At 51.2% G+C, this 26,515-nt stretch overlaps 2 protein-coding genes and 1 long non-coding RNA gene across 4 annotated transcripts; 2 read left to right on the top strand and 1 right to left on the bottom strand.

Moving 5' to 3' along the window:
- Positions 1 to 2,581: 2,581 nt before the first annotated feature.
- SERPINE1 (serpin family E member 1) lies at positions 2,582 to 10,703 on the top strand. The gene is made up of 9 exons (XM_082431944.1): positions 2,582 to 2,909; positions 3,565 to 3,836; positions 4,483 to 4,716; positions 5,257 to 5,451; positions 6,065 to 6,263; positions 7,725 to 7,825; positions 7,943 to 8,029; positions 8,569 to 8,652; positions 8,983 to 10,703. The coding sequence occupies exons 2-9, from the start codon at positions 3,566 to 3,568 to the stop codon at positions 9,018 to 9,020; spliced, it is 1,209 nt and encodes a 402-aa protein (XP_082288070.1). The 5' UTR covers positions 2,582 to 2,909; position 3,565; the 3' UTR covers positions 9,021 to 10,703.
- Positions 10,704 to 14,820: 4,117 nt separating this feature from the next.
- Positions 14,821 to 21,686, bottom strand: LOC309646025. Of its 2 annotated transcripts, none has more exons than XR_014255170.1 (3): positions 20,884 to 21,686; positions 15,452 to 15,568; positions 14,821 to 15,356 (listed from the first exon to the last, which is right to left on the bottom strand). It is a non-coding gene; the product is annotated as an uncharacterized lncRNA (long non-coding RNA). The 2 variants fall into 2 exon arrangements; XR_014255171.1 differs by lacking the exon at positions 20,884 to 21,686 and adding an exon at positions 19,986 to 20,874.
- On the top strand, positions 19,724 to 25,822 carry AP1S1 (adaptor related protein complex 1 subunit sigma 1). The gene is made up of 5 exons (XM_082431949.1): positions 19,724 to 19,859; positions 21,699 to 21,877; positions 22,534 to 22,642; positions 23,621 to 23,758; positions 25,018 to 25,822. Exons 1-5 carry the CDS (start codon positions 19,857 to 19,859, stop codon positions 25,063 to 25,065), a joined length of 477 nt encoding a protein of 158 aa, XP_082288075.1. The 5' UTR covers positions 19,724 to 19,856; the 3' UTR covers positions 25,066 to 25,822.
- Positions 25,823 to 26,515: the final 693 nt, after the last annotated feature.

Raw genomic sequence — 26,515 nt, 5'->3', positions numbered from 1 at the left:
GGAAAACGGGGAGAGAGCTCACATAGCTGAGACTAGAGGAGACGGGCGAGAGGGGATGGAGATTCCCAGTGGATGGAGGGATGAGTAGAAGAGATAAGAAGAGGGAGTCTAGAGGGAGAAAAGGAAAGAGAAAAAGAGGGTGGGTGCCTGGGGCTTGGCGAGCAAAGGGGAAGCAGAGAGGAAGAACAGAGAGCAAGAGGGCAGCTGGAGGGCAGGAGGTAAAGCGTTGGAGGGAAGACCAGCATAGCTGAGGCCCCAGTGGAACCAGGGCTACTGGGGTGGGTGGGATGGGGACAGGGATGGGGGACAGTCACGGAAATTGTGAGTCTGATCTCGTCACGAAACACCTGCTCAGGGCAGATGAAAACATCTTTCCCAGTTGGCTAGAACTGGAACTTCCCCCAGAAATCCACAGCCCTGTAACTCATCCTGTTATCTCTGACCCTCCGGGACTCAGAGATCCAGTTATTTCAACAGTAGGGACTTTTGACCCCTTAAAAAAGAGCCAACGCTTGAAAGAGGTGACGGGGTCAAGGCTGTTAGTTTGGTGTTCAGGGAAAGGAGGGAAAGTGACAGCTCCTTGAGTCAGCCTGGATTCTGAGAAGGACGTTGCAGGGAGGTCTGCTTTGGGGCAGCGGGCGATCAGACTGCACCCTGGTGTGGAGAAGATCTGCTGAGGGCAGACCGGGGGGGGCAAGGCCATTTCACGGAGAAGAGAGGCAGGGACCACGATCAAGTCTGGGTTTAGATCATCTGGCGACCCCAAGTGATCAGAAAGTCAAAGGGAGGGTCAGAAAACCCAGCATGGTACAGTTACACTAGGCTTTGCCTCAGCTTCTAATCCACACCCACCAGACACCTACAAGTCTACTCCAGTTTGGGAAAAGACCCCTTAGTAAGTCAGCCCTTTCTGTTTCCAAGGTAAAGCGTACCCCTTCTCTCCCCAACAGGACATAGAGCTGCTCCCAGGTGCTCCTGTGCCCAGGAACAGAGGGGCTTTTCTGGAATGGCATCAGGATCATTCAGGTCCAGGGGTGGGGACAGAAGTGGTCACTGCGCTGGCAGGACCCAGGCGGTCCCAGGGCTTTTACGGCTGAGGCTGAGCGAGGAGAGAGACAACAGCTTCTGGAACAGTCCACGGAGGAAGGGATGAGGCTCAGCTGAAGTGTCTGGAGAGGCCGGACAGCGGGGCACCTGGAGGGCAGGTCCAGCCACCTCTTGACCCACTGCTCTTCCAACTTGGGGCTTGGCACTCCCAACACAGACTCCCAGGTCCCTGTCCCCCTGTGGCCCCCAAGGGTGAAGGGCAAGGCATTGGGGCCTTTCTGGGGTTAGGAGATGGCTTGGAGGCTTCCCCTTCTCTCCGTGCCACCCCACATCCCCACCTGGTTCCCAGGGGCAACAGGGAAAACAAAGGCGGAGGCAGAGTGAAAATGGGAAAGTCCTCCAGCTGCAGTTGCCCTTGGTATCTGTTTACTTAAAAAATCCAAAACAAACATCCCGACACATCCACCCACTTAAACTTCCTGTGATGCTGCTACCGGCTGTCTCCATGGATACTCCCAGTTGAACCCCACCACCTACACAAAACATGACAGTGTTTTGGGTGGTGGGATTGTTGGGGGGGTGGACTCCCCCACCCAAGTCAAGGGCACCATCCCCCCCAGGACCCCTCTGGCACTACCCTGTCCACAACATCAGGCTACACAGCCAAGGGTGCCACCAGACCCCTAAATGCACCAGCACAGTCCTACAAACTAGCCTCTAGCCAACGTCCACCATCTATAGAATTCTTTGGTCACTTTGCCACCCCTAATCCCGGTGCCCTAGAAGCACATCCCATAAACCCGCCATGAACTGACGCCCTTACTTCCATCCCTACTGCCGCCACTCCAGCCCTCCAAATATCTGCATCTGGAGGAAAAGGATAAGACGTAATCCTCCCCAGTCACAGCAGGGAGCTCAGAAAAATGAAACCTACACACTGGGCTCCTAATTTCCCGCCAAGGCTTTAGCCCTTTACCCCAGTTACCCACCACCCCGCCCAGCACACCTCAAACCCCAGCCAGACAAGACTGTTGACACAAAGAGAGCCCTGGGGACACCACCAGAGTCTGCACACGTGGGGGAGTCAACCACGCATCACGTGATGGACAGGCTGGCGGGCGCTTGGCAGAGAAGAGGGAAAGAGGAGAGGGAGTTCTCCACCAGGCTCATGTCCTACACAGTCAAAACCCAGACAATCACATGGCATGCTCCGTGCCCTCTGGCTGCTGGGATGTGGTCAGGAAGAGGGAGGGGTGTTCTTCCCAGTTTGGCCAGTGCATGGAGCTGGTGGACAAAAGTTTGCAGGATCTTTAGCTTCTTTGATAACTTTGCAGTGATCTGTTTCTCCAAAGGAAAAAGAGGAAGTGTAAATCGTTTCCCTACACTGAGCACCGGGGAAAGTAAGCACTGGGTGCCAGGGGTCAAGCTGGCATAACATCCCGAGGCAGAGGGCAGCAAAATCAAGGGAGGCCCTGGGGTCAGGGCAACCAGGACTTGCTCAATTGTTCCAAGCCCTCTCTCTCACATGTACACAGACAGGACTGCACGCACACACACACAGATGCCTCAGCAAGTCCCACAGAGGGAGATGCTGAGGGGGCCCGACCGCTGTTCAGACAGACTTCCAGAGCCAGAAAGTGGGCGGGGCCGGACCATGAGTTAATCTACTTCCGCCCACATCTGGTATAAAGGGAAGCAGCAGCCTCCAGAGGAGCACGGCTGCATCTGGCTGAAGGACCAAGAGCACTGTCCAAAGAGCCACACCCCTTCCCCAGCAGAGGAATAGCCACCACCATCAACACCCGAAGCCCCAGCAGCAGCAGGAACGAACTGCCAGTCACAAGGCACCTTGAGAGTTTCAGGTAAGAGAAAAGCAAACTGTCTCCATCTCCGGACCTCGGGCTAAGGCAGGGAGCAGCCCTCTGCAGAATCTCCTCCGTCCATGATCCCCAGTGTTCCTCTTTCTTTCCCCGGAGACCTGCAGCCCTGAGTTGACCCCGTCATATCAGTGATCCCAGGAGAGTGGGGAAGATGGGCAGGACCCCCCAACAATCCCACCACTCAGAAGCAAGGGCCTCACCTCTCTTGGACCCTCTCCATTGAGACATTCCCCTTTCCCAGCGCAGGAAAGGGGTTTTTCACGCCTGCTAACTTGAATGAAGCAATGATTGTGAAAGCATCATAAGAGAATGAAAAAGCATCGTGTAAATCACAGATGTTATTATAATTTCGCCTTTCAGCCTCCTGGAAGGGAAGAGAGATCTCTTGGAGGGTGGTGCCAGCGGGTTCTAAGATTCCCACAGGTGAAAACGCACTTAAGACTCCCTGGGGCTGAGACAGAGGGGAAAAGGCTCAGGATCTGAACTCATCATGGTTTCTGTCTTGCCCTCCCGTTCACGTATCATCTGCCAGCGGCAAACATGGGGAGCCTGGCCATGGCTGGGGTCCCATCACCCCTCCCCACTCACCATCCTTCCAGAACTATGCCCTCATCTGATCCTTTTCCACTGGCTCTAGGATGCAGATGTCTCCTGTCTTTGCCTGCCTCGCCCTGGGCCTGGCCCTCATCTTTGGTGAAGGCTCTGCCTCCTACCATTACCAGTCTCCGGCGGCCCACCTGGCCACAGACTTTGGAGTGAAAGTGTTTCAGCAGGTGGTGCAGGCCTCCAAGGACCTCAACGTGGTTTTCTCACCCTATGGGGTAGCCTCAGTCATGGCCATGTTACAGCTGACCACAGGAGGAGAAACCCAGCGGCAGATCCAAGAGGCAATGCAATTCAAGATTGATGGTGAGAGATGGGGCAGAGTGGGAGGCGGGCATTCACGTGGTCTTCCCAGGACAGGGGTGTAACTGACCAGAAGCAGAGGAAGGGCTGACCCCAGCTTAGCTGAGCCAACTCCTGTCCTCCCATGCCGCAGGGATGGACCACTGCATCTTCTTCTCACCACACCCTGTGTCACTTGGCTCTTGGACAGTCACAAGGTGTACAGGCCAGTGGATCTGGTATAAAACAGCCCTGCCTCACCACTCATATACTGTGTGACCTTAACCCCTCCGAACCTCAGTGTCCTCATCTGCAAAATGGGGACAATAAAAGTATCTACCACGTGGGGCTGTTGTAAGGGTTAACTAGAATGATGCATGTGAAATGCCTAGCATAGCTATTGTTATTATTAAAAGAAAAAAATTAGGGTTTATAACTTAAAAACAGAGAAAAATATTCCAAGCCAAAGAAAGGGTTAGGACCTAAGATTTTTGAGGAAAAGAGGGAAATGCAGGAAAGATTAAGGTTTGGAATGAAATCTCCATCCAGAGACCTCCGGCGGAGCAGAAGAGTCCCGTGCATGTGGACAGGGTTGGGGGAAGTTAGCCCCACTGGGAGCCCTGGGTTTGAGATGAGCTTAATGTGTCCTTTCCTCCCCGCTTTGGCCCAGAGAAGGGCATGGCCCCTGCCCTCCGTCGACTGTACAAGGAGCTCATGGGGCCATGGAATAAGGATGAGATCAGCACGGCTGATGCCATCTTTGTGCAGCGGGATCTGAAGCTGGTCCAGGGTTTCATGCCCCACTTCTTCAGGCTGTTCCGGACCACAGTCAAGCAGGTGGACTTCTCAGAGATAGAGAGAGCCAGGTTCATCGTCAACGACTGGGTGAAAAGACACACAAAAGGTGAGCAGGCAGGGAAAGGAGGCCAGTCCCAAGGGCCTGCAGAGAAAGGGGATTCAAATCCCAAGTGTCCTAACCTCTCCCTTCCAGCATCTTCTGCTCTGTAGACAGAAGGTCAAATGCTTTAAGAATCAAAGCATCATGTTTTTCCATAATTAGGCTTTCCCCGTGAGCCAACTCTAAAGTCATCCCTAAAAAAGTATTGCGAGATGTTATAAGAACAGTAATAACCATGACAAGGGGCACACACAGCCCGTCAAGACTGCAGCTTAGGGAGCAAAGTAAGGGGAGACTTATGTTTCCAGGTCTGATCCTGGACAGGATCCCAAGACCACGCAAGTGTGGTGAGCTGGAAGGCTTTCTGAGACTCTTAGGAAGATGAAAGGGGTTGAAAGCAGCTAGATAAGTTCACTAAACCTTACCCAGTCTGTCTTCTGACGGAATCCCTTCTGACACACATCCATTTGAGGACTGGGCGCTGAAGAGGACCATCGAAAAGGATTTAAAAATATCTAGCCTCCTGATCACCTCGATCTCCCACAGGCATGATCAGCGACTTACTTGGCGAAGGGGCTGTGGACCAGCTGACACGCCTGGTGCTGGTAAACGCCCTCTACTTCAACGGCCAGTGGAAGATGCCTTTTCTAGAGTCGAGCACCCACCGCCGCCTCTTCCACAAGTCCGATGGCAGCACTGTCTCTGTGCCCATGATGGCTCAGACCAACAAGTTCAACTACAGTAAGTGCAAGACCCTCCCTTCCCCAAGTCCCACAGTGACCGCACCCCATCCCTGCGGGGCATCCCCTCTAAGGGAGGAGAAACCCTAGAATACACCCCAGCTGTGACCAAGACTCCCCAGGTAGGAGACACTGGGATTATCAGAGCAGCAGAAAGTAGCTTTTACCTTGTGCAAGATGAAGCTGAAATCCAGAAATTCCCTCAGGCCCATATTTGACCACTTTGACCCCATCTCTCATGTTCATGTGGTTCTAGTGTGATAACCTGGGGTTCACAGATCCTTCTGGGGAAGAGTGATGTGAAAGTTGAGATTGAGGAGATGGGGATTGGAATGAGTTAGTAGCTGGGTACTGGGGAGAAGGCTGTGAAGGTAAAGAAGGCCAACAAGAGACAGAGAACCCAGAAGACACTGTGATTTGGCAGAAGAGAAGGGAAATGGGAATAAAGACATTGAACAGGGGAGTGGTGGGGTGGGGGAGCCTCAAAAGCTAGGATGGAGAGCTGGCTTCCAGAAAGAGTGGAGGGGACAGGAGGACTAGTTGAAAAGCCAGTGCTGGGTTAGAATCAACAAGAGCTGGAGCCATTGCCAATGCGCCATTTGGTGTCTTCGCAGCTGAGTTCACCACCCCCGATGGCCATTACTACGACATCCTGGAATTGCCCTACCACGGGGACACTCTCAGCATGTTCATCGCTGCCCCCTATGAAAAAGAGGTGCCTCTCTCTGCCCTCACCAACATTCTGGATGCCCAGCTCATCAGCCAGTGGAGAGGGAATATGACCAGACTGACCCGCCTCCTGGTTCTGCCCAAGTAAGCCACCCTTTGCTCTTGCCACACTTGCCAATGCTCTAGTGCCCTCTGCCTACCCCCTCCCCTCTCCCCTGGTTCCCTGAAAGGGCAACCCCCATGTGGAGTTTCCCAAACGTGACATTTGCAGGGTAGGGACAGGGACATGTGTGGGTGGCTGATGGGAAACACTCCGGCCTGGGTTTGATTAAGATTCCTCCCATCATCCCTCTTCTGCTGGAGGGCAGCGGGGGAGTTTTCTAGACCGTGCCCCACATTTCCCACCCTCTGAATACCCAGCAAAAGCTAGCCAAAGTTAGAGCCAGAGAGACAGATGATGCAGGGTTGGGGTGGAGGGGAATACACTGATCTACACTCTTTTAGGAATGCCCCTCACTCCCACCCCCATCTCTTCAAGTTAGCATCCAAACAATGGAGACAAAAGGAATCACTTCCGCAGATGAAACAGCCGGAACTACAGCTTCTAGCTGGCTTCCAACAAAGCAGAGTTTTAAAAATCCTTCTGCAGAAGCAAAGAGGGTGCCAGAGGCTGAGACTGGATAATTCCAGAATTGTGGGGAAGCTTCCCACCATGCTTACCCCAAATTTCCAGATGCCATAATGCCAGGCTTAGGGAAAGAGGATAATTTAGTTGGTTAGCATGCTCTCACTCTCTCTCAAAAAAAAAAAAAAAAAAAAAAAAAATAGAGGTAATTAGTTGTGCCCTGATGGGAAGCAGAGCGAGAGCCCCAAAGCCTCGCTGCTGGAGTCCTTCTCAGGCTCAGCTCTCAGAACACAATCTACAGACCGGGTTTTTGTTCAAATATCCTTGCAGAAGAATTTGCCCTGCCCCCTCCCTCCCCAGTCAGACTGAATATCATTGTGCTGAAACTACTGCCTTATTTGAGGAAAGTAATTAGTCATAGGTTCAAGGGGGTGGGGAGATTGCAGGAAAATGTTCATTAGTACTAGAATCTCCCAGCAAGGAGGAGACCTTGCAAACGGATTTGAAAAAAACAAGCTTCCCACTTCTACTTTTTTTTTTTTTTAAATAAATTTATTTATTTATTTGTTTTTGGCTGCGTTGGGTCTTCGTTGCTGCACGCGGGCTCTCTCCAGTTGCAGCAAGCGGGGGCTACTCCTCGTTGCGGTGCGCGGGCTTCTCATTGCGGTGGCTTCTCTTGCTGCGGAGCACGGGCTCTAGGCATGCGGGCTCAGTAGTTGTGGCTCGCGGGCTCTAGACCACAGGCTCAGTAGTTGTGGCATATGGGTTTAGTTGCTCTGTGGCATGTGGGATCTTCCCAGACCAGGGCTCGAACCCGTGTCCCCTGCATTGGCAGGCGGATTCTTAACCACTGCGCCACCAGGGAAGCCCCCCACTTCTACTTTCACATCAGTCCCCATCCTGTTGGTCTGTGGGGACGGGGATACCTGGTAGGGTTAGAGGTGGCCTGAGCTTGAGCTGTGTTCTGCTTCTGTCTGCAGGTTCTCCCTGGAGAGTGAAGTTGACCTCAGGAGGCCCCTGGAGAACTTGGGAATGACCGACATGTTTAGGCCAAACCAGGCGGACTTTTCAAGACTTTCAGGTAAGAGGTTTTCCTTTCACTTTCTTCCCCTGGTGGACATTGGGGTCCCTAAGAGGACTAAGGAGCTTCTCACTGAGAACCAAAGCTGATGTGTTTTGGTATCCACCTCTGTTTCAGATCAAGAGCTTCTGTACGTGTCGCAGGCGCTGCAGAAAGTGAAGATTGAGGTGAATGAGAGCGGCACGGTGGCGTCCTCCTCCACAGGTGAGTCAGGCTCAGGTGAGGCCTGGCAAGTCTCAGCCCCAGGCTTCCAGGAGGGGCCGCGGTCTGGCACCCAGACCCTGGGTGAACCGGGAAGACCCCACTGCCCACGTCAACCGGGTCTCTCCTGGTAGAGCTTCGCTTCCTGTGTGGAGAGCATCACCTTGATCCTACTAGAATACAGGCCTGCTTTCCCTGGCACCCCGTTCCCTCCCCACTGGCTCTGAGGTCCTCTGAGTGTGAGGTCCTGGCTTGCTCTCAGAGTGGTCAGTCAACTTAAAGGCACTTGCTTCCAATACACCCTAAAAGGGTTTAGATAAACGTGCCTGCGAGTGACTACCTGAGAGATCTCTACCCGATTCCTGGAGGAAACCAGGCCTCAGAGGACATCCCAACACTTTTAGGGTTCACATCCAGGAAACAACTGAGCCTCCTAAAACCGCCCCCCCATCCCAGTGCCGCTGTCACTGGATCACCTGTGACCAATCCAGGCTCCCGTGCCCACGTCCCTCTGCTCTAAGACATGGTCCCTTCTCTTCCAGCCCTTATAGTCTCAGCCCGAATGGCCCCCGAGGAGATCATCATGGACAGACCCTTCCTCTTCGTGGTGCAGCACAACCCCACAGGTGAGCGGGGGGCCTGGGAGACCCCCCACCCCCCCTGCTCTCCTGGACTCGGGCACTAGTCCGGGCAGGTGTAGACGCCCCCACTCCCCCCAGGAGGACTCCAGGCAAGGAATCACAGCTCTGTTCCCCTTCCCTTCCTCGGAGGCAGTGTTCTCTCCAGACGGGGTGCTCAGTCTGTCCCCCAGTCCCAGCTTAGTCACTAGAGCGGCTGTGCCTCCAGACGCTCACTCATCTCCCCGTATCTCAGTTCATCCGTAAACACCGAGCTGGGTGAGCTGTGCCGTTCCCCTTCCCCCCACTTCTCATCGCCCATGATTCTTCCGTCCTCAGGAACTGTCCTTTTCATGGGCCAAGTGATGGAACCCTGACCTTGGGAAATGCAGCCCTCCTCTGGGACAGAACTGGAGATGTCCAAGAAGAAGAAACTCCGGAGCAAAGAATTTTTATTTTAATTCATTTTTCTGGAGAAAGAGAAGATATTTACCTTTTTTTTTTTTTTTTTTAAATGGTAAATCTTTCGAATCTGCCTCTTAGACCTCCGGCTCTCCCAGGAGGGGGAAAGAGGACCTTTGAGTTAAACTCCCCAGTGGAGACCCTGGGAGAGACCTCGGAAGCACAATGCCCCGAAGGTCTCCCAACAAGACTGCAGAACTCCCAGGATCATTTGCGCAGCTGCTTCTGCCCATCGCTCTGCCCGTTCGGGTCTTCGAACCCGGATCGCACTGAGGCCCTGGCAGGATGGCACCGCAAGGCTTACAGGAAGGAGCTTTTGTGTGTTTGCTAGAAATAATTTGTGTTCCGGTCACGTTGCCATCACTCTTGCACTGTCTTGCCACTGCTGAGAAAGCTGGCTGCAGGCCAAAGAGGGCCAATGGGAGAAACACTCTTTCATGTCAAGGTCCGTCCTCCCCCAGCTCAGAGGCGCGAGACCCACCCAGGCCTGGCTGCCCCCCTCCCCAGAAACAGTGTGCATATATTATTTTGGAGTGTAGGTGACTTGTTTACTCAGAGAAGCAGGTTTCTGCTTCCCACAAACTTTATGTTGCAGAAATAGAGGGAGAGAGATGAGATGTATGCTTGGTTCTTGGCTCCAATATCCTGGTGGGGAGGGTGGGATGCCAGGGGTGTCCTTGAGTATTTATCACATCCTTGTCCTTGTGTGCTTGTGAGAGAGAAAGGACTATGGAGAAAACATATTATTTAAACTTGTTCATAGTGTTCCTTTGTGGTCTGTGTCATTGCACCTCAGGAGTGGCCACTTGCCTGTCATTCCCCTCCTGGCAGCAGGCGTGATAGGGCCCACACTGCCACCTGGTGGCTGCCTGAACCCCATCGCTTGTCTCCTGGCCTTTCCACTCCATGAAGCAGGACCCCTGCCAGGACTGTCCAACTTCAGCCCACTTTAGGGACCAAAAGGATGTGGTGGGTCAAGGCAGACAGAGTTGTTGTTTCAAAATTTTCCAATATATTTAGGAGCGGGAGTGCAAGAGGCTACACGACCTAGCAGGACAGAACTTTCCCCAATTACAGGGTGACTCACAGCCGCATTGGTGACTCACTTCAGTGTGTCATTTCCGGCTGCTGTGTGTGAGCTGTGGACATGTGAGAGAGAGAGAGAGAGACAGAGAGACAGAGAGAGCGAGAGAGCGAGAGCGAGAGAGTGAGAGAGAGAATGAGAGACACAGCAAGAAGCTCGGGCTCAATTACCCCCGTTAGATAATCTTTCTGAAAGCCAACTAGCTGGTGGGTAAGGCATGAAGACCAATTTATTGAAGAATTGCACATAGATGTCGAATGAATGTAACCTAATAGAACCCTAATCATCCCACTGCGCCCTTCAGTGAAAAATCTTCGTTCTTTGTGTGTTGTTTTTCTTTTTCCATGATGCACTGGACAATGACAGCCACACAGTACCCTCAAGGACACCCAGATGTGGGGTCCAACGTTCTTGAAAGTGTGTTGAATTCTATGCTTTTTCACTTTTGATATAGAAGCAACTAAAAAATGTTTTTTTAAAATAATAAATAAATAAAAAGAATATTCCAAAAGCGTCCCTGGCCTTGACTTTCCATGTTTCACACGGTACAAAATCCAAACCCTGTCAGTTCACAGACCTCTAGGGGGAAAGGGATCTTTATGAAACACACACCCACAAGTTCAAGGCACACTGACCTGTCGTGGGCGAATCCACAGGGCTGGCCACCGGGGCTCTGCAAGAAGACCCCCAGGGATACATCGTGCAGGACATGATTCTCCCTTTGGGCACCATCCTCAAAAAGGAAAGAGGGTTCCCCAAACACCTGCCACCTGCCCAGACACACCTGCTCACTGCTCTGTCACTTCCCATCTCTGTTCATGCCATTTCCTTCCCCACCAAATGTCCCCACCCTCCCCCATGCCTACCCCGCTCCCCAGTTCTCAAAACCCAGACCAAATCCATTTCCCCCACCATGGACAACCCACGGATCCAGTCAACATCATCGCTCTCTGCTTGGCATGTACCCGTCTTTCTCTTTCCTGGTGTGCAACAGTGCGTGCATGTGTGTGTGCTCTGTGAGTGTGCGTGTTGTCCTCCCCACCCCCACTGACGTATCAGCTTCCTTGAAAACAAGGCTCTTTTGTTACATAGATTCTTTTTTTTTACCATCTTTATTGGAGTATAATTGTTTTACAATGGTGTGTTAGTTTCCGCTGTATAACAAAGCGAATCAGCTATACATATACATATATCCCCATATCCCCTCCCTCTTGCGTCTCCCTCGCACCCTCCCTATCCCACCCCTCTAGGTGGTCACAAAGCACCGAGCTGATCTCCCTGTGCTATGCAGCTGCTTCCCACTAGCTATCTATTTTACGTTTGGTAGTGTATATATGTCCATGCCACTCTCTCACTTCGTCCCAGCTTACCCTTCCCCCGCCCCGTGTCCTCAAGTCCATTTTCTATGTCTGCATCTTTATTCCTGTCTTGCCCCTAGGTTACATAGATTCTTTTTTTTTTTTTTAATTTTATTTATTTTTTATTTTGGCTGCGTTGGGTCTTCGTTGCTGCGCACGGGCTTTCTCTAGTTGTGGCGAGCGGGGTCTGCTCTTTGTTGCAGTGCGCAGGCTTCTCATTGCAGTGGCTTCTCTTGTTGCGGAGCACAGGTTCTAGGCGCACAGGCTCAGTAGTTGTGGTTCGTGGGCTCTAGAGCGCAGGCTCAGTAGTTGTGGCACATGGGCTTAGTCTCTCCGTGGCATGTGGGATCTTCCCAGACCAGGGCTCGAACCTGTGTCCCTTGCATTGGCAGATGGATTCTTAACCACTGTGCCACCAGGGAAGCCCCTATATAGATTTTTAATATCCTCCTTAAAATGTTATCCTGAACAGTCCTTTATTGTCTTCTTCCAGTATCTTGAAGGCTTTTGCCAGAGGACATACTTCCCCAATTATTTTCCATTCGTATATTCAAAAATAATTTTTAAATGGAAAAAATACCAAGAAGTAGCTGTCAAAATTGCGTGCTATCCAGCTCCAGAGCCCTGAAGATGGGACTGAGAGACGCAGGCCCCCCCTGGAAACCTAGATCATGTCTTAATAGGAACTAATTATTGTCCAGAGGCTCTTGATCAAAACATTGTCTGATAGTTAAGCGGTAGTGAGTTCTCAATCACTGGAAGTGTTCAAGGACAGCCAGGATGACCTCTTGGTGGGGATGAGTCAGCAGTCAGGGTAGAGTTGATTTTTTTTAAATGACAAGGAACACCTGCTCATACTAAGACATTCAAACAGTTTGAAAGGGTAAAAGTGGATCACTGATTGACGTTTTGCTTGTTTCATGGCTTTTAAAAAAAATGTCATTGTTGTTACCAACAATGCTGAGACGGACATCCTTGCACATTTATCCCAGTGCACACGTGCTCGTATATGCATAAGATAACTTCCTAGCAATGGGACTAAGTATCTTTTAAGCATCTCCTAATCCCGCAAGAATGTGATTATGTTGGTAACACCAACATTTTCAAATGGTACAAAACAATCAAAGGTGATCATCTTGCCTGGTAAGAATCCTACCTTTCCTGAAGCTTAAAAAAGCCTCCACAACTTTCCTGAATAACCCCACTGCCATGAATAAAGATAGATTTTTAGACCTTGAACTGAAAGAAGCTTCACATTATAATTTTCCCTAAAATTATGTTAGACTCCCTTGGAGCAAATTTTGATTATAATGTTTTGGAGAGTAAATCTAGAAAGGGTCTCCATTCACTGACTCCCTCCTCAGTCATTCAACACATACTAAGGCCTTCTCACTGCCCTTCCCCTCCTGTATCCCTCTCAAGGGTCAGTCCAGGGGCATTCTTGGGGCCTCCAACACGATGCACTAGGATGTTCCAAGGAGATGTGGTTATTACACATTCTCCTTATGGTTTCCTCTCTTTACATTCAGGATTTCTTGTCTCCCATGAGGCTGATGTAGTAAGAGGGGCCCCAAAGTGCAATCAAGCCTAGAAGGAAGGTCCTCCTCTCCCCTTAGAAAGCCAGTGGGAACCAGGGCAAGGCCCAGAGGAACGAGGCCTAGAATGAGTAGCTCCCCAAAGCTACTCTCAGCTTTAGAGAGAGATGCTCTCCTTTAACCTCGATGACTTCTCCATCTTTCCTTCCCTATTCTCGCTGTGCAACTGGCAAGCCTTGAAGGACTAAGATATGGTTGTAGAACTACGGGGAAAAAGGCCAGAGAGGCCACTTTGCCTCTTCCTAGCTGGCTTAGAGCCCATACACAGAAACTAGATGTAGCCTGAGCCAGTTCACAAGATACTTCTACGCTGAGATTTATGGTCAAAACTTCAGCTGGGGCTAAAGGATTCCTCTTCCTGCAGGAATACTTCCTTCCTCTCATACAGATCCTGCTTCGGGCTCATAAAGGGTAGCTGGCTCATGAAGGCAAAAGTCCAAGAATTTAGGACACCAGCATCCAGATTTAACTTTTGTCCTCCTTATACCCTGAAAATGTGACCAAAGCCAGGCACTGGGCTAGTTGTTGAGGAGCTACCCATCTGTGACAGATTTGCTTAGAGACCAAAAGAGCCTCCTTTTTGCACAAGATGCTTCCAAAAGCAGAACACATTATAGCCTTAATTCTGCAGGATGTAATTCAAACACTGTCCATACATGCTGAGAAGGCTCAGAAGAAAAGAGTTCTTCAGAAGGCCTCTTCGCCACCAAGGGAGTTTGCCCCAGGAAGTGCCCCATTTAACACTACCTTCTTTTCTTCTCAGATATTTTGAGGACAAAGATGGTGATGCAGCCTCACAGTGTGAAGCCCACCCAGCCCTCCTTGGCCACTCTTCCTCTCTCTATTTCTAGGGATGAAAACTCCACAAGATCTGCCTGTATCTATCATAACTGCAGATTTCTTGTTCACCTCACCCATTGGAATTATTTATCTGCCCAGGTGTGGGCAATGAGTATGGATTTTGTAAATCCCTCAAGGGTAAAAAGATTCTATCAGAATGAAACTTGTCAAGGAGACACCATCTGTTTTCCAAATCATTTTTTTTTTCCAGGCGGTTCCTCAAGTAAGTTTCATTGTACTAATCACGGCATGCACTTCTGTAGAGATGAGGAAGGTAAGACACAGGAAGGTTGAATCCCTTGCCCCAGCCATGCCTGTGCTCCTGGCCACTACACTGTACCGCCCTCTCTGTGGCATTTGTGAACACAGGTCTCCCTGAACACACAGGAGGGCTCAGACGCAGTCAGGAGCAAAGGTGCTGCCCTCACGTGCCCGTCACCAGGGCGTCCTGGGTGCACACCTGTGCCTTACCAGCTTGAACACCAGCATCCTGAATGCAGCCTTTTCTCCCCTGGCCACCAGAGGTCGCTTTGGCGCCAGTGGAAAGCTTCCGAAGCAAAGCAGCTATGGCTTCAACCAAAATCTTGCCAAGTCTGAACTCCAATTTAACAAGTTTTTCTTTAAACGTGTAACTGTATACTGGGGGCGGTGAAGCACTTTTAAAACAGAGTAAGTGAGGGACTTCCCTGGCGGTCCAGTGGTTAAGACTCTGCAGGGGGTGCAGGTTCCATCTCTGGTCAGGGAACTAAGATCCCTCATGCTGCTCAGCGCACGCCAAAAAAACAATAATGTAAGTGATTGATGTTTCTTACTCTCAAGTACAGGCATACCTCGGAGATACACTTAATTTATAAATACTTTATTGCTAAAAAATGCTAACCGTCATCTGAGCCCGTAATTGTAATCTTTTGCTGGCGGAGGGTCCTGTCTTGATGTGGATGGCTGCTGACTGATCAGGGTCATGGTTGCTGAATGAAGGTTGGGATGGCTGTGTCAATTTCTTAAAATAAGACAACAGTGATTGACTGCATTGATTGACTCTTCCTTTCACAAACAATTTCTCTGTAGCCTGCAATGCTGTTGGATAGCATTTTACCCAGAGTAGAACTTCTTTCAAAATCGGAGTCAATTCCCTCAAATCCTGCCGCTGCTTTATCAACTAAGTTTATGTAATACTCTCATTCCTTTCTTGTCATTTCAAAAGTCTTCACAGCATCTTCACCAGGAGTAGATCCCACCTCAAGAAACCACTTTCTTTGCTCATCCAGAAGAAACAACTCCTCACCATGAAAGTTTTATCGCGAGATTGCAGCAGTTCAGTCACATCTTCAGGCTCCACTTCTGATTCTAGTTCTCTTGCCATTTCTACCACATCTGCAGTTACCACAGTAGTCACAAAGATCACTGATCATAGGTCACCATAACAAAGATAATAATAATGAAAAAGTTTGAAATATTGCAAGAATTACCAAAATGTGACACAGAGGCATGAAGTGAACAAATGCTGTTGGAAAAATGGCGCCAGTAGACTTGCTCAGTGCAGGGTTGCTACAGTACAAACCTTCAATTTGTAAAATACTCAGTATCTGCGAAGCACAATAAAGCAAAGCGCAGTTAAATGAGGTCTGCCAGCATCTACGGAGAATACTCACCAAAAAGCTGAAATGTTACGGGAATCACTGCAAAAATGGTTGAAAGGAACATTCTAGAAATGATCACTGGAGTGTAAAGGGTCATCAGGACCGGGTGCTTTGTTCAAACTTAAAGGATGAATAAGATGGATTTGGGTCTGTGGGGAGGGAATGGCAGGGCATTCCAGAAAACAATATGAACAAAATCACAAAGGAAAAATAATAGCAAGGCAGGTTCCAGGGACATGCCTGAGAATGAAGTCCCAAGTCATCAAGTTGGTTTTCAGACTGCTGCCTCCCTCCTCTGATAACCCAGCCAGTCTCCCCTTTTTCCATACGCTCTCCTAGTCTATCAGGCAGGTCTGATCTATGTCCCTTGAATAAGCCATGCTTTTTGTGATCCTTCATGTCCCAGGCTGATAGTCTGCAAACTTAGGAAAAGGTGGCGATGTTGACCACAATGGGAAACCAAGAAATGGGATGGTTTCAGGGGAAGGCGGAAGGAAGTTACTCATTTTGGGCAAGTGAAGTTTGAGAGGACAATGACATTTTCAAGTGGAGGATCCAGTGTACCTTTCTTCAGCAACTCTTGGGTACCTGCTGTGTGCCGGGCACTGTGCTAGGCACAGGAGAAACAGCAAAAGAAGGCAGTTTATCCTCCAGCAGGAATAATAGATATTAAATATGTACTATTATATAGAAAATTAGAATTTAGCATATTTGGGGTGAGATGTAAGATTTAAATATCTCAATTAGGTAACCATGTATACCAATCATAATTGAAGCCAATCAACAAGCACTGTGCTAGGTGCTGTAAAGAAATAAAACATGAGTAAGACACTGTCCCAAGGGGAGCTTACAACTCACATGTGCCATCAACAGACAGTGTGGCGTGATTACCTAGTTTAGCACTCAGAGTCCTTTGTTACCAGGAACTGAAACCAACTCTGGCTAAATGAAGCAGAAAAGGAAACTGGGGAGCTCAGGGAACTGCCAGGAGGGCCAGAGAACCAGCAGGAGGTCTCACACTGGAGACAGAGCCCCAAATTACAAATCACCAGGTACCCCCACCCTACCTCTTACTGGTATGGGACACTGCCATTGGCGCCACTCCACCTGCGCCCTAGGTTTTGTCCTCTACCCTCATCACCCCATCCCCCCTCATTCCCTCCTGGACCAAAGTCCAGGTGAGAGTAAAGACTGGCCGAGTCCAGCAGACATGCCCATGCTGTGGGCACAAAGAGGGCTGCCAAAGGGAATATCTGGGAAATTCGAATGCTACACTGGGAGGCTGCTCTGTCTCCCCCTAGACTCGTAAGGTGGGGATTCCGAAACCCTAGGAAGGGGGTTTAGAGCCAGCGAAGTGAAAAAGAATGGCAAACATCTACCACAGAAAGTATTCAGGACCCTTAGGAGTTGCATATGATAAGGTCCCAACTGCTTAGGTAAAAAAAGAAGTTAAAAAAACCCCCAAAGATGACTGCAAATGACATCATCAGGGAACAATGAGTACTTAAAGAATGCACCAAAAATGGTGGCGGGGGGCTTCCCCGGTGGCGCAGTGGTTGGGAATCCGCCTGCCGATGCAGGGGACACGGGTTCAAGCCCTGGTCCGGGCGGATCCCACATGCCGCGGAGCAGCTGGGCCCGTGCGCCACAGCTGCTGAGCCTGCGCTCTGGAGCCCGCGAGCCACAACCACTGAGCCTGCGTGCTGCGGCTGCTGGAGCCCGTGCTTGACAACGGGAGAGGCCACCCAATGAGAAGCCCGCCCACTGCCGCGAGGGCAACGAAGACCCAACGCAGCCAAAAATAAATAAATAAAAAATAAATTTCAAAAAAAGAAAAAAAAAAAGGTGGCAGGGAGCGTCATCACAAGAGACACATAGATCATAGACTCAGAAATGAAAGGCTTCGGAGGCCATGTGGATCCCACCCACCGCAGGAACCACCTCTCCAGCCGGATGAGGGAAGAGGGAGGGCTTGGGGAGGTGTCAGCATGGGGCTTGCAGGGCAACAATAAAGACGCCATCCATACCAGTGAAGGAGCATCTCACCTCTCCTATTTTTCCATTTATACAAATGGCACCACTAATTCTCCAGACTCATCTCTGATTCTTCTTCCTTCTCTACTTAGATGAGTTCTAAATTCAGGTGATTGGCCCATTACAGGTATCTCTCCAATTTGTCCCTCTCCATTTCATTTTTGTGCCTAGATTCCCAAAACTGCCTCCTAGATGATCTTCCAGCCTTCCATTTGTCCTTTCAAATCATCCCCCATATTACTATAAGATTAACTTTTTCAAAGCTGTTTTCACCAAGTTATTCAGCAGCTCAGACAACTATAATGACTCCCAACTGCCCACTGCATCAAATCCGAACTCATCTGCAGACACAAGCTTATTGCACCCACTAACTCATAGATTCTCTACGTGTATCATTCACTAAACATGAAGAGATAAATGCGGTCCACTATCTTCTAGTTAGTTTAAACCACTTGAGTCTATGATTCTTCGTGAGCAAAACCCCTATTTCTCACAATTCTCTCATGGATCTTATCTTCTCTGCAGCTAGGCATGGCACGTTGAGACAAGGAATTCTAGAAAGTGTCATCTTTCCAAGGAGTGTAGGAGTTTACATCTCTAGATCTTCCGCACTTCCTCGGGCTGTTGCCTAGATCTCTGCTTCACATCTTTACCTCACTGCTCATTACTTCTTTATATACAACCTTCTCCTCTCCCTTATGAGCACATTTTATTATTTTGCCTTCTGCCCTTCTCACACACTCCCACTCCTTCTTTTCACTCCATGATGACAACTTGCTTTATTGATATGATTCTTGACCTAAAAAATAACACCAAGATAGTTCAGCCAATGTCTATGCCATTGGCAAGCCTATGATATAGGCAGAGGAGAAAGGGAGATGAAAAACAAAGGAATAAGAAAAAGAAGTAGACCAAAGAAGTTGGGAAAGGCAAATAGTAGTAATCGCTACCAATATCAAGTGTTTACAGTGTGTCAGATACTTTCTATACAGCCTCAAATCGGACTTGCAAGGTAGGTATTGCTATCTTCATTTTTTAAATGAGTAAATGGAGGGTTAAAGGACCCACCTGAGACTATACATCAAGTAGAGATCAGAAACCAGACTGCATCCCAGGTGATTAGGCCCACCCCCTTGCAACTAAAGCATATGACCTCCATAACAAAGAGTAAGAAGAAAAGAACGCAAAGTGGAGACAGGTAGAGCCTTACCAACATTTGCTTCAAGTGCTACTCAAAAACAATAGCATCATTAGTTACCAACAATTATCTAGAAATATGCCATTAAGTTTTCGGCACGACAAAATTTAAGATTTTTCTCTTATCCATTTATATGCAAACTCCTTTACTACGTGGACACACACACACAAGTATACACACTCACACGTGCACATCCTCAGTCAAAAAACTTGTATTACAATTTACATCCTTCTCATCTTGACACTTGTGTCTGGGTTACGACTGTCCCTTTTTAGCTTAGACCCATGCCAACTTTTTAAGATTCTCTTTATTTCTTCCTCTTTCGCCTTAATCATGCTTCTCCCCCTCTTCCTTACATCACTTTTCTATCAGCCCCTCCTTTTCTCTTTTTATTTCTCATCTGCCTCATTACCTACACCTTTCTCTTACTTTGAGTGTTGTTGCATCTAGCAGGTTCCCAGTAGATATCTATTTTGAGCTCCATACTTCTCTCATGCTTGCCCCACCACCACCCTTTGTCTTTGCCTTCCTCGTCATTCCTCCTTCCCTACAGACAATTCCCACCCTGCTCCCTCTCAATCGCCCACGCCCCTTCCATTAAACCACCCTACTTCCTCACAAACTCCAGCGGTCATCTCATCCACCTCTCACCCCTTTACCCGCCTTTCTCCCCCAAGGTTCCAAAGCGCGAGGACCTCATTGTCCTCCTCCCCCATTCTCCAACCAGCCCACAAGACAGCCTTGTTACCATGACGACAGGGCTACTCAAAGCTGAAGTCAAGGACCTGGTTGCCATGGCTTCCGCTTCTCCACCTCCAGCCCCGCCCGCGCGCCCCGCAGCGTTGGCGCCTGCGCAGTACGCAAAGCCTTGGTTCTCTGAACCGCGGCGGACAGGGCGGGGCTTCAAGCGAGAGGGAGGGAAGGAGGCGAAAGGATAAGAAAGGGAGTGGAGCTGGCGCCTACGGTGGCCGAAGAGGGACGCGCAGGGCCGGAGGCTGCAGGATGGTAGGCTGTGCAAAGAGGGAGGGGAGGGGGAACCGAGGGGCGTGGGCTGCACCTGCAGGGGTCCTTGGGGCCGCCCTCGGTGTGAGCCGCTCTGTCTCCCTCCGGTCCTCAGAGGCCCTCACTTACCTGGGCGGGTGGGCTAGCCGGCCTCGGAAGGAAGAGCAGCTGGAAATGGCTTTAGGGAGAAGGCGCGGAGAGGGGGCGCATTTGTGGGGAGAGAGGGAGGTGACTAGGGGGCGGCGGGACCGTCCGGAGCCAGGGGGAGCGCGCGGGTCGCGATCCAAGGGGTCCCAACCACTGCCGCAGGGAAGTCGCCCGAAGAATGGGGGCTCCGGGGCCTGTTGGCGGAGGGAGGCAGCGGGGGTCGCGAGTCACCGAGACCCTCTGTCCACGTGCAGCCCAGAGCGGCGGCGGCCGGCGGGAAGGGCGGTGTGTGCGAGGGGATAGTTTCCGGGTCCGAGGAGTGGACGTCCTGCCTCACCTAGAGGCGGGGGTGAGGTGGGGAAGCCAAGTGGGCTTGAGGTTTTGCTCTCGGGGACCCAGGCTTTGGCTTCCCGGTTCCGGTGCTCTTGGCTCTCCGCCCCCCACCCCATCCTCTTTCCGGAACTCGGGCCTTCCGTCTTCCTGCTCCCGGCTCACCTCCCATCGTAGCCGCACACGGCTCCCTTGCGCCCCTCTGTTGACCACCCGCCGCGCTAGCAGCGCTTCCCCTTCCCCGCCACCAAAAAAACCCAGTTCTCTCGATTTCTGATCCTTAGCCGTCTAAACTAGTACTGTTCCGCACACCCAGGGCTCCAGCCCTGGTAATGTACACGGAGAGAAGAGCTACAGGGAGAGGGAGATGACTCCAGGATGTGGCCCGGACCCGCCCACCCCCCCGAACTGGGAAGCTGTGGTTGCACGGGGTAGTGAGGGCTCTGCACTCCCCAGTCCACCCGCCTGCGCTTGTTCCACAAACATTCCCTAGGCGAGCCACCCTGAATGGCTGTGTCCAAACTGAGGGACTGAAAGGGAAATTGGTCACCTGGTATCTGGGGAGGTGTGGGCGTTCAGCAGGAGGCACCCTAAAAGGAGGAAAAGAGGAATATGGCTGGCCAAATGCCTGGAGGGCCGAGGAGAGCAGAGGGTGGAATCCGGGGCTCCCAATACCATGTGCTAACGTGAAGGATACCCCTGGGCACAGGACTGGCACGGGAGGGCAGTGCATTGGGGACATCAGCAAGGGTGTATGGCTAGGATGGGGTGGAGAATTGAGGTAGCTTCTTGAGAACAAAATACCTGATTTCAGCGTGGTGGTGGATAGAAAGAGCAGGAAAGAAAGCAGACATCTCTGACATCAGCTATGGGCTGCTTGTCACCGTGATAGCATTTTACCCACCTTTGGAAAACAGGATTAAGAAACAGGAGGTCAGGAAGTAATAATAGCGATACCTAATGTGTTATAGTGCTTACTACGTGCCAGGCACTGTTTCACGTATCAACTCCTTCAATCCCACCTAACAACTTGGGAAAGTAGGTACTTTTATTATTTCCATCTTACACACCAAGAAACTGAAGCCCAGAGACATAAAGTAATTGCCCAAGGCAAATTGCTCAACTACTAGAGCCAGGATTTGAACCCAAATGACAGACTCAGAAGCTCTAACACCCCCTACAAGGAAAGGCACCTGCTGGTGGGAATAGCCAGAGTTGACAGCAAGGGCTGATGTTTTGAAGAAAGTAGAAGCCGTGAGTAGAGAAGAGTTAGATGGGATGAGTTTGGGGCTGTGTATTTCTGGAGGAAACCAGCTCAGAGAACCAAATCTCTGACCCTTGGCTCTGACTCCCCCCCACCCCCAGATGCGATTCATGCTGCTGTTCAGCCGGCAGGGGAAGCTGCGGCTACAAAAATGGTACCTGGCCACCTCAGACAAGGAGCGAAAGAAGATGGTTCGGGAGCTTATGCAGGTCGTTCTGGCTCGCAAGCCCAAGATGTGCAGCTTCCTGGAGTGGAGGGACCTCAAAGTTGTCTATAAGAGGTGACTCCCCACCTACTTTCAGACCTGCCTGGATCCTGCTTGATTGGGGTCTGGGATGGGTTCACCTGGCCAAGAAATAGGCAGTCCCTTAGGTCAGGGAGAGCTTAGAGCTAAGGACATCTGGAGGGCAGTGATGAACTCCAGCCACCTTTACTTTCCAAATTAACCTTGAAGAAAGTCTTGTTCCCTTTTGGTTTTGCTCAAGCCTGACACCTACTTCATGCACCTACCTCTGTCCCAAAGGCCCCATCTTGTCTATTGCACACATCCCTGGCAGCCTCATTCAACAATCATAGATCCTGCACCACTTTCCTAACACACACACACACACACACACACACACACACACACACACGTGCACCAACCCTTTCCAGTTCCTCCTCTGAGCAGGTGAATTCGTGGCTCAGGTTTTTGCTGAGTCAAACTGAACAGGTCAGAGGTCGACAGGGAAAGAGCTTGCGTCCCTGCCTGCATTTGTGAGAGGCAGAGTGAGTTACTGTTTGCATACCCTGGGGCCACCCCGCCTGTGTCCAGTAGGGGCACAGACTGGGAATGGGGGGAAATGAGAGGTTTGGGCACAAAATGCCTGGGTCCCAAAGCAGCCCCAGCAGCCCCAGCAGCCGTCCCAGCCATTCCTCCTGTGCCCCTGTCCTCAGATATGCCAGCCTCTACTTCTGCTGTGCCATCGAGGGCCAAGACAATGAGCTTATCACGCTGGAGCTGATCCACCGGTATGTGGAGCTCCTGGACAAATACTTCGGCAGCGTAAGTCTCCCCATCCACCCATTTCCATACACAGCAATCCCCTCTTTTTACCAAACTCTGGGATCCTTCCGGTCTCTGCCCTGGAAGACTCAGGAGAGGGGAAGTTGGAACAGTGAGAACAGTAGTTAATCTCCCTCTTTAAGCCTTAAGCCTATTAGCCATGCCCCTTAATCAGCTCAGGGGGGAGGAGGGTGGGGACTAGAATCTGCCACTTAGTCAGTCCATCTAGAGCTCAGCTCCAACTTCTCACACAAGGACAGAGGCCTTGTTCAGAGTTTTATCAGTGGTTCCTGACCTTGACTTTGCTTTGGAATCTTCTGGAGAGTTTTTTTAAAAATAGCGATGCCTATGTCTCAACCCCAGAGATTCTGAATTAACTGATCTGGGCTATAGTCTGGGCACTGGCAGTGAGCTCAGATCTTAGGTGGGGAATAGTAATAACTCCATAATTTGTATTCCACTTAATAATTTACAAGGTGCTTTCAGGTTCTCCTGTTTGCTCCTCATTCCATCCTATGAGTAGGTGTTGGTGTCTCCATTTTCAGATGAGAAAACTGAGACTCAGAGAAATTAAATGACATGTAGAGTTAGCTGGTTAGTGTCAAAGTGTTGCTTGGAACTGAAGTCATTTACCCCATGATCCAGAATCTCCTTCCCTGCCCTGCCTCAGTGCCTAGGGAGGGAAGCTAGCCCAGCCTCTGGTAGGAACTGTGTCGCAGATTTGGGGGGAAGGCAACAGGAGTCAAGGTCAAGGGTAGACTAGAGCAACTAATATTTCATGATCACAGAGAAAGAAGCAAGAGAAGGAGAAGGAAAAGCCAAACCAAGGACTAAGGCCTAGGGGTTGGGAGGACAGAGACCTGGGGCAAGAACCCAAGGTGGGGAGGAGTGGTCACGAAGGCCATGGAACCGTGATGAGAAAAAACGGGGGTGGAGATGCACCTTGACACTCAGCTCCGCCTCCCTCCCCACCCCCAGGTTTGCGAGCTGGACATCATCTTCAACTTTGAGAAGGCCTACTTCATCTTGGATGAGTTTTTGATGGGGGGCGACGTCCAGGACACCTCCAAGAAGAGCGTTCTGAAGGCTATCGAGCAGGCGGACCTGCTGCAGGAGGTGCGGGCCGGGGCGGTGAGGAGGAGGGGGAAGAGGGCCAAGGCCAAGGGCACCCTCCCTACCCTGGACTCCTTGCCTGCGGGCCCCAGCTGCCCGTTCCCGCCCTCCCTGTGGCGTCTGGCCCCCAAGGCGCCTGGTTGGCCAGCTGGCCCTCAAGCCCTAACTGCTCAGGGTGGGAGGTAGTGGGGGTGGCAGACGGCCGCCTGTGCCAGTTCCCCCCTCCTTCTCCCAAGACCCAGGGTATCTCATCCCAGCCAAATCGCCTTTGTCCCACGCTTCTCTTGGCACTTAGGGTTGCTCAGAGAATTGGAGAAGGGGGCACATGATAGGTCATTCTTTCTTTCTTTTTTTTAAACACACACATACTCAAAGCCTCTGCTCCTCAGAAGCAAAATTTTGCTATGGGGATTTGGGGGTTGGGGTTGAGGGCGCCTGGTTGTTGATTCTCCCTTCTATCCGGCACCCCCGCCCTCACGCCATTACTGCCTGCCCCCTCTCTGCTGTGCCACTGCTGAGCCTTGGTGCAGGGAGATGAGTCACCGGAACCTGCAATGATGAGCAAGCCGGCCTGAGCTGGCTCTGAGGAGGGGGAGAGATGGGGGGCGGGGGGGGGGGCTCATCCCTGCAGAAGGAGAAAGGGCAGAATCCAACTTGCCACCTCACTGGTCCAGCTCCCCCATCTCACACACACACACACACACACGCACACGCACACTCATACACACGTGCCCTGGCACTCACACACCCACCCTGTTGCTAGTGCTCTGCTCAGACCCTAGTGACTCATCTCTCTGCAGTCTGGTCCACCTTTCCTCGGGGACCTGATGCCAGCTTCTTACTCCCTCCCCGCACCCAACCATCTGCCACCCCCAGCCCTGGGAAAGCCAGTTTCCCAGCCCCCAGTCCCAGTTTTACTCCCTCCCCTTCAGATACTAAGGCCGAGCCCCCTTCTTGCCAAGCTCCTGGCTTTGGGTTCTCTGGGTGGTGGTGGACTCAACCTGGACCCCACTCCTTGCCATGGCTGGCTCTGGGGGGGTGCACCTGGGAGGCGCTCCTGGGAGGCTGGAGAGCTCCCCTGAAGGGTCCCCAGCTGCTCCAGCCTTGGGCTCACGTTGGCTTCTCTCTTCCCTCCCTGTGTCTCTCTGTGCTTTCCCCCCTCTGTCTGTCCTTACGATTGCTGTCTTGCCCACCCTCCGCTCCCTCACCCCGTCTGCCTCTCCTGGTGTCTCCACATCACCCTCTGTCTGTCTCTGCCTTAGGAGGATGAGTCGCCGCGCAGTGTGCTGGAGGAGATGGGTCTGGCCTAGCCTCTGCCCGGGGCCGCGTGGAGATGTGGGGAGCTGGTGGAGAGGCAGGGCATCGGTGGCCCTTTTCTTGGTGGGACCCAGCTGCCCCTCCCCTGCTGCCTCACCTTCTTTTGCAGTGAGCTGTGGGCTCAGGGCCCTCAAACATTCCCTCCCTCCACCCCCTACCTCCTGTTTCCCCTTTTCCCACTGAAGGTTTTAGGAGCTAGGAGGCAGGAAAATGTGACCAAGTCGGGGGTGCTATTTGGCTTTCATCCCCTGCCTTTGAAGAACTAATGTCACCCCAAACTCCCCCCCTTGCCCTTATAACTGTAAATATATAAATATGTCAGGTTAAAGGGAAAAGGTTTTCAGGGCTCTTCTCTTCTCCCTGCCCCATAACCTACCTCCAGCCCTCCCCGCAGCCAGCCAGGGCAGCTTCTCTGCCTGGGAGGGGGACCTCCGTGTCTCCAGAGGGAAGTCCTTTTCCCTCATCTGTCTCCTCCCCTTCCTTCTTGGCTGCAGTGGGGCCTCTCTTGGCTGCAGTGGGGCCTCCGTTCAGTTCCAGCAGAGGAGCAACATAGTTAATGTTTTTCTAACCTTGCTACTTTGAGGGAAGGGAGGGCTGGGGGAAGGGTAGGCCTTACAGAAGACTGGGCCCTGTCCCTCCTTCACTCCGAGTTCCGAGTTCCGGGTGAGGCAGGAGCTAAGCGGGTGGGGTGGGGAAAGTGTCTGATTTTTTTTTCTTTTCCTCCGAAATAAAAGGAAAAGCATTTCTGGACTTTGCCTGGCTTAGGCTCTGTGAAGGAAGGCAGGGCTGCTGCGATCAGTCAGGACGAGAAAGCAACACTGCCCGTTCCACTCATCCCTGGAACTAGAGTTGCCAGATTTAAGGCCAAAAAAAAAAAAAAAAAGGAAGATACCCAGTTCAATTTGTTATGATAATGATAATGTTTTTAGAATAAGTGTGTCCTGTGCAAATGTATTCATTGTTTATCTGGAATGCAAATTTGACTGAGTGTCCTGTATTTTACCTGGCACCGCCCTCCCCCCAAACAGATTTGTGAGCTCAGTGTCTTTGACCTCAGTGGCCACTGACCAAGGTGCCTCCAGCTCCCTGAGCTGCCTTCAGACAGGGAGGAGCAACTCCTGGGGATGTGGTTTCACTCCTCTGAGGTTTCTTTGTGGTCATTCACCTGGTTTAGTTTCATTTGGGGAGGAGACTCAAGAGTTCAAGGATATATCCCATCCTCTATGCTTAGAAAAGGCTTGAGAATCAGTTAAAAGCAGGATGTTTCCATGGCCGCCAACCCCTCCTCCCCATATGTCTTGTGAGGTACATAGGACCAGGGAATTTAGGGAGCAGTTAAGGGAGGTGGGCGGCTAAGGTGGAGCAGGGGCGGTGGGAGCCACCAGCACTGCCTAAGTGGCCCTGAGATCGTGCAAAGAAGAATTTAATAGGTGGCTCAGAGCT

The sequence above is a fragment of the Balaenoptera physalus genome (genome assembly GCF_965194825.1).
Source record: "Balaenoptera physalus genome assembly, chromosome: 16".
Taxonomy (NCBI): domain Eukaryota; kingdom Metazoa; phylum Chordata; class Mammalia; order Artiodactyla; family Balaenopteridae; genus Balaenoptera; species Balaenoptera physalus.
This window is presented reverse-complemented; position numbering and strand designations above follow the sequence as displayed.